Source organism: Triticum dicoccoides, chromosome 2A, assembly GCF_002162155.2.
Source record: "Triticum dicoccoides isolate Atlit2015 ecotype Zavitan chromosome 2A, WEW_v2.0, whole genome shotgun sequence".
Taxonomy (NCBI): Eukaryota; Viridiplantae; Streptophyta; class Magnoliopsida; order Poales; family Poaceae; genus Triticum; species Triticum dicoccoides.
In genome coordinates this window covers 615340381-615350223 of record NC_041382.1, presented here as the reverse complement: position 1 = coordinate 615350223, position 9843 = coordinate 615340381, and the positions used below count along the sequence as shown (strand labels likewise).

The window sequence follows — 9843 nt, the reverse complement described above, 5'->3', positions numbered from 1 at the left end:
CACCGCTGCAATGAATTATCTGCAAGCTGGGCCTGCCCGCCGTGCGATGCCGATACATGTGAAGACGACGAGTTAAGTCTATTTTAAACCTTAATATTGTAGAGCACGATGTAGATAAACCTCGACTTTGAATCCCTGAAATTGATACCCTAACCTTATCGATCCCGGTCTAAATAAACCTTCAGGCAATTTAAGGCAATTTAAGGAGTGGATTTGATGACGTTGCATTCATAGACCGGGATTGCTATCTTTGACCAAGTTATTGACTAGCCTCTCCATACCTAAAAAAAATTCCTCTGCCTAGTCCATCTCCTTCCTCCCGTTCTTGTTCGATCCGCCGCCGCCAGAGACGTTCGACCCCGCCCGTGCCCCTGGCGAGCTCGCGCCCGACCACTGCCCCACGCAGGCACGGCTCGCCGTCGCCGACGAGGACACCGCAGCGCCGCCGCCTTCTTCTCTTTCCTCCTTCGTCTCCCTTCTCCCTCCTCCCGAGCACGCGCAGCGGCGCAGGGCATGCACGGCCGACGACCGCGCCTCCACGGTCTACGCCGATGACCGCCTTCACTGGCCGCCCGTCCAGCTGCTTTAAACCCGCAGGCCATCTCGCTGTTGACTGCTGCTGCTCCTCCATCCCTGCGCGGTGACGTGGGGCTGCCAGTGGAGCACTCGCCGGTGACGGTGACTCGAGGACCGGAGGACGCCGGTACTTGGCGGATCAGCGGCTACGTCAGATCAATCAAGGATTGTCGAGTGGTAGTTTGCTATACGTGCATAGCTAGCTACCTGGCAAAACGAAAATATTGCCCCATTGATCAACTAGCTAGCCTCAAGATCAATACAGCAAGCTTTGGTAGCCAGCTTGCTACGTACGTTAGTGTTTTCTCCTGAAAAAATCGATCAAGCGTGGCTTGTGTATTTGCACGTTTCGCCGGAAAGCAATCCACATGTCATACTACTTCGCCAGTGTACGTACGCATTCGACCGCCGGAAAGTAGTCGCCGTGGAGCGATCGGGGCCTAGTCAACAACGACATTAGGCCACGCACAGGTAGCCGCGCTCAGGCACGTCTCCATGATCCCCGTCGCCGCCTGCTCCATTCGCAGTGCCACAGCCAGGTTCGGCGACGCAGCAACGTGAGCATGCACCAGCGCAGGCTTAGGACGTGCACGACTCGAACCCAGAGTCCTCTGGTTTAAAATTTAAATATTAAATATTTCTCTATTTCTTTCTCATGCTGACAGGTGGGCCCCCAAAACATGTGCTGCATAATTCACTCATCCCGGCCTTTTCTGTTTGAATACGGCCTAAAGGTCAAAAACGATCGGGATTGAAGAAGTCAGGGTATCAATTTCAGGGATTTGGACGTCAAGGTTCATTCATGGCGTGCTCTACAACCTCGGGGTTTAAAATAGACTTCACTCGAAGACGACCGGGTTGAACGGAAGGGCGCACACGTGGTCCACGTACCAGATCGAGAAGCCCTTTATCTGCCGGTCATGATTTCGCGTCTGAACCGATTGGAATGGCAGGTAGGTCAACTCATTTATTTTATTCTGTGGAAAATTGTCGATTTATTCATTTTTAATTATGGCAGTACAACAAACACAAAAATAAAAATAAAAATTACAACCAGATCCGTAGAGCACTGGAGCGAGCCGAAGACGCGTCGCCGCAAGCGCTCCTTCCTAGCCGGAGCGGGGCAAAACTTGTTGTAGTAGACAGTCGGAAAATCGTCGTGTTAACGCACCATAGGACCAACGCACCAAAACATCAACCGTAGATATTGAAGAGTAGCATAGATCTGAAGGATCCAACTAAAGACACACGAATGTAGACGAACTACGAGCAAATCCATCAAGGACATATCCGTCGGGCACACACTTCCACACCCACATCAACGATGCTAGAGGCACCACCGGGACGAAGGCTAGGCGAGGAGAACTTTATTCCATCTTCAAGGAGCCACCGTCGTCACGTCTTCCCAAACAGGACACAAACCCTGACAAAACTCAAAGAAACGTCTAGATACCGAGCCATCCTGCCGGCAAAAACCAGGATCCACCGTGCCGCCATGGCTCTAAGGCCATTGGAGAAAAGGCGGACCACCAGCGGCACCGACGGAAGGCAGAGAAAACCGGAAGCGGCTGTTCTGCTCGCGAGCACAGGTGAACACTTTATCATGACCAGCCGATAGCGCATTGGGATGTGCGTCGCTGAATTACTGAGCCAGCGCGTCGAGCGGCATTAAATCGTGAGGGGATGGAATACGGCGTACTGTCGCCGTGTATGCCGCGTCGGGACGGAGCCCGCGGATGGCGCTGTGACTGCCTTTCCCCTGAGCCGTGGCTCGGGACGTCAGCTGGTTACCTGATCCATGACTCAGGAAAGCGAATCTCCTTCAGTAGGCGCAGGCCTGGCCAGTAAATGGCTACGGAGGCAAACAACGCCGCTGTCTCCCACCTCTCGCCAGTATTTCTTGTGTCCGCCATTGACGCCGCCAGAGATCTGCGGAAGAAGGAGTGCACGACGGCGAGTATCGTCGATGGAGTTCCTGATGCAACCAATTAGGAGGTAAGGCAAAAATCCCTCACCCCCCGTACTCTTGCCCCGCCCCCAATCAGTTGTCCACAGTGATTATGATTGTTCATTGTGTAAGTGGTCCTGATCCATAATGGATTTGTTGGACTGCAGGTCCGCGGTGATGGAGGAGGTGAATGACAACCAGTTGCCAATGGAGCCGGTGCACTACCCAGCGGTTGCGACAGTGACGGAGGAGCTGTCCCCCATGGCCACTATAAGCGTTGACGGGCAGACCTGTGCGATGGATGGGGCAGCTGCGGCTGAGCGGGATGATGAACCGCAGGCATCTGAGCAATCCATTGGCCAAGTTGATCCAAAAACACCAGGCTGGACTCGCAGGTAACCTCTGACTGTACAATTTCTTGCACTGGGAATTGTTCTGTTCTTCTCTGCTAGGATGCATAGACATGCGGGAAAAAATCGAATCAAATAACAAATCATTTGTCATGCCCTAAGGCTACAGCAGTACAATCTTATGTGTTCTGCTGTGCCTCAACACGGCTTTCATCAGTACTGTCAAATTCCATGTACAAGTATTTCTTGTTGTGATCGACGTTTGCGCACATACAACACCAGCACTGACCTGACTTTGCTGGTGGGTCAACTGGTAGTTGAATGATGTGAGTCGCATGCACAATTGTCTCGAAATCGATGATAGCCACATCCAACTATGCACCATTTGGAAATTATCAGTTCATACATTTTGATTCTATTAATATATTTAATTCATTTATTCCCACTACAAAAATATGATGCATTTATTCCCACTACAAATATATTATGAAGACAAGCATTTCACGATTATATTAATTTTTTCCTTTATTTATAGTGCTGACTGTTTGCGTCGTACAACTACTGAACCGACGAAGAAAAGAGCGAACCATTAGTCTCCCTTGCCCTGGGGAGATGCCTCTATGTTTTCATACCAGCCGGCGATTCACAATCTGCAACCTACAAATTAGAAAATATGACCGGCGCGGTAGTGATGCTCTATTTTGCAAAAACTAAATTATGATGCATGGTATGCACACCTAATCTGGTATGAAATAACCGGTATACCAAAACTTATAAAACATGGGGGCAAACAGAAAATGTAGGCTGGACTAAAAGTTAGTTGGTTAGACAGGGTGAAAATATTAGTGATCAGGCATGTAGATAATTTTCAGTTGCATATTTTGGGGATTATGAAAGACTGATATAGGAATCGTATGGATAACAATTAGGATTGGTGTGTATGTTACCCCTGACACCATAGCTGTACTGGGACAATATAAAGGATAGCAGTCTTGGGGCGTTGACGAGGCATTGTATATAAAAAGAGTGTGATGAACCGGAAGAACATAATTTATATGGCAAGATTCCAGAAAATGCATTTTTGAGTTAAACATCCATCATGATGCTGATGTGAATAATCCTTGAAATGCAGGGTTAGAATTGGAGCTGCTGCTCCTGGCAGGGCTCCTTGCCCTGGGCGAACCAGTGCCCTTGAGAAAGCAATTCGGGGGTTTGGTGACAAGCCTGGAAGCATTGTGGTTGTGCCAGAACTGGGCACAAGCTTTGATACACTTGGGGAGGCCTATGACTTCTACAATCTCTACTCGTGGGAGAAGGGGTTTGGAATAAGATATGAGAAGAGTAGGCTGAATGTGGAGAGAACAAAGTGCATGCAGGAAATTGTTTGCGGGGGTGCAGTATGCATTTCTATAATTATATGGATTACTTTCATACATGTGTTGTTGTTCTGTGGTTCGTGTAACCTGACACGTCTATGATTGCATTACTGTTTTATGCAGGGTAAACCAGGTGTGGAAAACACAAGATCATGTCGTTGTGAATGCCCGGCATTAATAAGACTGCTTCGCACAAAGGACAATGGTTGGTACATAGCTGAGCACCGTGAGCAGCACAACCATTCGCTATCTCCTACATATGGGCAGACAATACACTGGCCTTCACACAAGCACATCGATGCTTACAGCAGAGACTTGGTCGAGCAGTTGCGACAAAACAATGTTAACCTAGCCAAAGTGCATAGCATAATTGGAAGCTTCTTTGGTTCAATGGAAAAGGTGCCTTTCACAAAAAGAGCTCTGAAGAATTTGTGTGGTAAAATAAATAGAGAACAGTCAGAGGATGATGTGAGGAAGACCATGGAGGTGTTTGCAGAGCTGGGCTCAAGAGATCCTCACTTCACCTATCGTGTGCAAGCAGATGAGGATGGTCGGATAGCAACTCTTATGTGGGCAAATGGGAGCAGCAGGTTGCAGTACACATTCTTTGGAGATGTCGTAACCTTTGATACAACATACAGAACAAACCTGTACAACATGCCATTTGGTCTGTTTGTGGGTGTGAATAATCATTTCCAGAGCATCATCCTGGCCGGTGTTCTTGTCCGTGATGAAAAGGTGGAGACATTTGAGTGGGTTTTCATAGAATTCATTAGGATGATGGGTGAGACTGCACCGAGGACAATTCTAACAGGTGTGATGCCTAGTTGTAAAGGAACTATCTGTGCTAACAATGTCTATAGTTGTTTCGAAATCATTGTTGTCTAACAGCGATGTGTGATGTTTTGCAGATCAATGCCGGGCTATGGAGGTCGCCATTAAAAATGTGATGCCGCAGACGGCACACCGTTGGTGCAAGTGGCATGTGCTGAAGAAGGCAAAAGAATCACTTGGATCGCTGTACTCGAAGAAGAGCGAGTTTAGGGCAGAATTTCACAAGGTAGTAAATCACATGCTTACAATCGATGAATTCGAGGAAGCTTGGAAGATCTTGGTGGAGAAATATAGTTTGAAGACACATGACTACATGAGGCAGTTGTATGACATAAGACACAAGTGGGTGAAGCCTTATTTTAAAGGAGTTTTTTGTGCTAAGATGAGCAGCACCCAGCGCAGTGAAAGTGCAAACCACATGTTGAAGAACTACGTACCGCTTGGTTGTCCCATGCATATGTTTGTGAAGAAATACATGAGACTACAATTTGACAGGGAAGCCGAGGAGAACTACGAGGAGAAGCGGACACAGATAGTAAGTCATATTTTGTAATGGCAACTTGCTATGTGGTAGTAACATGATCACTGATTTTGATGCATCTATGTTTCAGGGTAGACCGCTGTACAGAGCAAACTTAGCTATAGAGGCATGCTGGTAAGATATACACGCGAGCTATGTTCGAGCAGTTTGGACACATTCTTTATGAGTGCGGCGCATACCAAGTGGAGGAGCTGGAGAAAGGAAAATTGTATCTTACCATTCATACCGATGCTGCTAGGAGGGAGAAGTGGTGTAGGGTGTCATATAAGGTAGCTGTTCTTGAAGGAGGTGATGAATATGACCGTGAGTGTGGGCAATTTGCACACATGGGGCTGCTTTGCAGCCATGTTGCGAAGGTATGGTAACTGCTGAAAATTAAGCAACTCTTATTGTAGATATGCGTACAATGCGTGCAATCTGCTGTGTACTAAGACATGAAAACTGACCATTGCAGGTGCTGGATTTCATCCGTGTTATAGAGATACCGCAAAAACACATTGTGAAGCGATGGACCAGGGACGCACGGGACATACTGCCAGCCCACCTTACTCAATATCAGAGAGGTAATGCTCACAACAATCCTTTCAGCTTCAGGCATTTCAATATGTATATGCATGCCATGGAGTTGGTTCGAATGGGCGATGCAAGCGTGGAAGCATATGACAAATTCATGACTCTCATCAAGGATTGCCTGGTCCAAATGGAACCATTCTCGGAAATAAGGGATGGGCTCGGACTGGAGGACAGGATTGGTCAGCATGGAGATGGTGCTAATGCAAGGGCAAATGGTGATGAGCTTGCTGCCCATACGACAGTAGTTGCGGCAAGTGGAGGTGCAGGCTTCGGAAATGTGAATGATGATGCTACTTCTGCAAATGAGAGTGGTAATAGACTCAGTGGCTTGTTGGCGCCAAAGAAAAGGAAAGAGATGGGGCGCCCGACAACTAGCCGTGAGAAGGCACCTTACGAGGGGCTCAGGTAGCGGACCAGGTTCTGTAGCATATGTCGGCAGCAAGGGCACAAGAGGACTACTTGCCCGGACCGGGGTGATGCACCAAAGCCTGTTCGGAAACCAGCAAGGTGCAAAAATTGTGGAGTTGAAGGTCACAGGCGAAACAACTGCAACAAAGTTAGTGATCTGCGGGTTATAGGCATGTGAGCGCTTGGAAAGAACTACTTAGACTAAAAATCTGTAGTTCTGAATGTGTGGTTCAGTAATTATGTGTGTAGAACTTATGAAGTTTCATGCTTGCTGAGTGTATGCAGCTCCTATGCATGTGAAAAAGTAGTTATGTGGAATCTAAAAAATCACGTACTGTTGAACTGGTCTGCATCTAATCGTATAGGGGATTTGCATAAATCAATCTTAAGTATTTTTTTGAATTCTTGTGCAACCTGCTGATGCATTTGTGCGGTTATGAGTATTGTCTCGGTGTGCATATATATGATTTATTTGTCAGTATGCTGACGCATAAATGGAAATTGGATGAATGGGAAACGTGAAATGAGAGAAAATGAAATTGTGAATACTGAAGATAATCGAATTCCATATAAGCGGCTGTTGTATTTTTCTGCCTGGGCTGCAAAAAAAGTTGTCAGCAATTAAGAGTGTGCACACTCTGTGGTCATGGAAAAAAAGAAATTCATCAGATGTTGGTAAGCTTTCCCATAGCGAACTTGGACTAGTAATTAGATCCACGAATTTCCCCATCTGCGCAGGGCTTCCGCAAGGTTCTCGGCCCTTCTTCCGTGCATTAACTCAATGGCCGTCTATGGATTCTATGGTTCAGGTGGACGTGGTCAAGTGTTTCGATAGCATAGACCATCGGTTACTACTTGAACATTTGTCTAAGCTCTTAGGTACAGATAACGCTTCTCTCATTGACCTCATCAATTGCTTTCTCAAGACACCGAGACTTTCTAAGAAAGGGAATGACTACTCAAACAGTGAAGTCGGCCTTCCACAAGGATCACCGATCTCGCCTGTTTTGATTCAATCATTCCTGCATCAACTCGACTTGCAATTCGATGCTATGGCCCAAGAGGAGGGATTCTACCAAGTACGTCTATTTCGCTCGCTACGCAGATGATATACTATTCGGCATTCCTATCGTAGGTGTTGGCGTCATGTCTAAAGTCTTCTTTTGAAGGCTGCAAGAAGTTCTTGACCGTATGTCCAGTAAGCTACGCTTGAAATTAACGTCTATTGTACTGCAACGATGGAGGGCTCCCGCAGTCGAGGAGGGCAAAGATAGGTTTGCAAACCAGATTATTGGCTGTTACATTCAGACACATGAAATGCTAGATGTTATATGCAGCAAGGTCAAAACTGGGCTTTTATTTGTCCCTATAGAAAGATTATTCACCAAGCGCCAGGAAAGCTTTAGCTTTGCCATAGAGTGACAGTCGGGGGGGGGGGAGCAGGAGAGAGGGAAAGAGGCAAATGAGAAAGAAGAAGGAGCAGGGTCGAGTGAAAGAATTGGTACATTGGGTCCCCCCCACCGAGCGGAGCCAAAGGAAAGACAAGGGTTGAGGTAATCGCTATGAGTGTTCAGGCTATTCCGCTTATGCTCGCGGATGCGGATAAGAAGCTATCAAAAGGGGATGATAGCAGCCACCCATATGGGCAGCTAGAAAGAGAACGAGGAAATGTGAATCACAATCCTTATTCGGTAGAGGAGTCGGGGGACATTGGTTCGAATCCAATTCGTGAATATCAGAAAGCATTGTTTCTCATTGAACTATATACGATACGCGCGCACGAGGAAGGGATAAATTGATTGCGTTGCAGTCATTTTCCATCAGATTCTTACGGATGTAGTGCAAAGTAAATGTTTCAGTCAAAAGTAAGCTGCCGACTATGATGAATGCCAGCCCGATCTGTAGCTGATCTTTGATCCCGAGCTTGAGCTTCTCTTTGATGTCGGGTGAATTGAATTTCATATATGGAGAAATGTGTCGCTAGTCCAAGTCCGCTATAGAATTGTTTGTCTATCACTTCGGCATCCCTGTTGTGGACACATTTCAGTGTGCATTTTTTACAGGTGTATGCCTCTCGGTGGTGTGGCGCCCATTGCTCTACTGACCCATTTCAAATTTCAAACCCCAAGTGCGGGAAAGAGAGGAGCTACAGACAGATAAGTAGTGAGGCAGAGGGCAGTGCGTAAGCCATTCCTCTGTTTTAGTATACCAAGTCCTTCCATTAGAGGGTAGCTCTTGCCATGGCTCCTAACCTGCAATCGTTCTCGGTGTCTGGCCTGACGAAATCTGATCCTACTCACAAGGGCGCTGGTGTAATCCCAGAGGTTAGTCTCTTCTTAACCGACTCTCAACTTAACGTGAGGGAGCTCATTCTAAGTGTGTAACCTACTGTCAGGTGTCTGATGCATCTGAAAGTTCAGTAAACCAGCCCGTAGGAGCAGGAGTAGCGGCGAGTTCATCATCTGGAGTGTCAGCAGTCGTTGAGCAGGTATGATGAAGGGCTGGGGGGGGAGGGGGTTGCATCCAGTTAGCATGCCATATCTATAGTTATCTCTGAATTTGCTTTATCTGGTGATTACCCTGCAGAAGACGCCGCCTGCAAGTGATGTCTCGGAGGGCGGACACATCGTGATGCAGGAGGAAGTTGAGATGCAGGCGATGCAGGATGTGGAAGAAGGCTATGGAGAACATGACCCAGAAGACCAGCCTCTGGGGATGGATGAGCTTGCAGAGGTTGAAGACGGCGAGCACTCTTCGGCTGGCGCCCATGGCGAGCCGGATGAAGATGCAGAGGAAGACAGCAGCAGCTCATTTGCCAAGCGTGCTAAACATGGTTAGGGGGAGCATGTTGATGGCAGCGTCGGTAATGATGCCATTACTGGCGTGGTTAAGAATCGTGTGTAATAAAAAATTATGTCGCTCTTTTGCAAGCTAGAAATGATATGAATGGTGTGTGCGTTCTTAATATCACCGTCGCAGTGGGACGACAAGTAAAATTAGGAAAAGTCACTATCATATTTTTGCCCACGAGTGTTCATAGCAGAGCTAACAAATATTGGTTGTTTAGGTGAGAGGCATTCAACTAACACCCCCAAAAGTATGAAATGCACCACATAGATGGTGAATAATAAATAAAAATAATACGAGGATGGTCGGTTTACTGAAGAAAAATTGTAGCAGAACCGGAAAAAGCATCTAGGGGGAAGTAGGCATGCATTGGGAAATACATAGGAAAAC

General features: G+C 47.1%; 2 protein-coding genes across 3 annotated transcripts; both read left to right on the top strand.

The window, feature by feature from the left end:
* The first annotated feature begins 2287 nt into the window (after window positions 1-2287).
* On the top strand, window positions 2288-7008 carry LOC119355744 (protein FAR1-RELATED SEQUENCE 5-like). 2 transcript variants are annotated; one of them, XM_037622607.1, is made up of 8 exons: window positions 2288-2571; window positions 2692-2919; window positions 4007-4271; window positions 4374-5064; window positions 5162-5619; window positions 5696-5981; window positions 6080-6188; window positions 6311-7008. In XM_037622607.1, the coding sequence occupies exons 1-6, from the start codon at window positions 2375-2377 to the stop codon at window positions 5741-5743; spliced, it is 1887 nt and encodes a 628-aa protein (XP_037478504.1). In that variant the 5' UTR covers window positions 2288-2374; the 3' UTR covers window positions 5744-5981; window positions 6080-6188; window positions 6311-7008. The 2 variants fall into 2 exon arrangements, with proteins under 2 accessions (XP_037478504.1, XP_037478503.1); XM_037622606.1 differs by having other exon boundaries at window positions 6080-7008.
* Window positions 7009-8574: 1566 nt separating this feature from the next.
* On the top strand, window positions 8575-9582 carry LOC119355746. Its single transcript, XM_037622609.1, has 3 exons — window positions 8575-8930; window positions 9002-9094; window positions 9193-9582. Exons 1-3 carry the CDS (start codon window positions 8847-8849, stop codon window positions 9442-9444), a joined length of 429 nt encoding a protein of 142 aa, XP_037478506.1. The 5' UTR covers window positions 8575-8846; the 3' UTR covers window positions 9445-9582.
* The last annotated feature ends 261 nt before the right edge of the window (window positions 9583-9843 follow it).

Bases quoted from the DNA above. Each gene is read 5' to 3' on its own strand.
- LOC119355746 (XM_037622609.1), top strand. From the start codon at position 8,847: ATGGCTCCTAACCTGCAATCGTTCTCGGTGTCTGGCCTGACGAAATCT. The intron at 8,931-9,001 runs GTTAGTCTCTTC...ACCTACTGTCAG, and splicing joins GCGCTGGTGTAATCCCAGAG to GTGTCTGATGCATCTGAAAG. The intron at 9,095-9,192 runs GTATGATGAAGG...ATTACCCTGCAG, and splicing joins TGTCAGCAGTCGTTGAGCAG to AAGACGCCGCCTGCAAGTGA.
- LOC119355744 (XM_037622607.1), top strand. From the start codon at position 2,375: ATGACTCAGGAAAGCGAATCTCCTTCAGTAGGCGCAGGCCTGGCCAGT. The intron at 2,920-4,006 runs GTAACCTCTGAC...CTTGAAATGCAG, and splicing joins ACACCAGGCTGGACTCGCAG to GGTTAGAATTGGAGCTGCTG. The intron at 4,272-4,373 runs GTATGCATTTCT...TGTTTTATGCAG, and splicing joins AAATTGTTTGCGGGGGTGCA to GGTAAACCAGGTGTGGAAAA.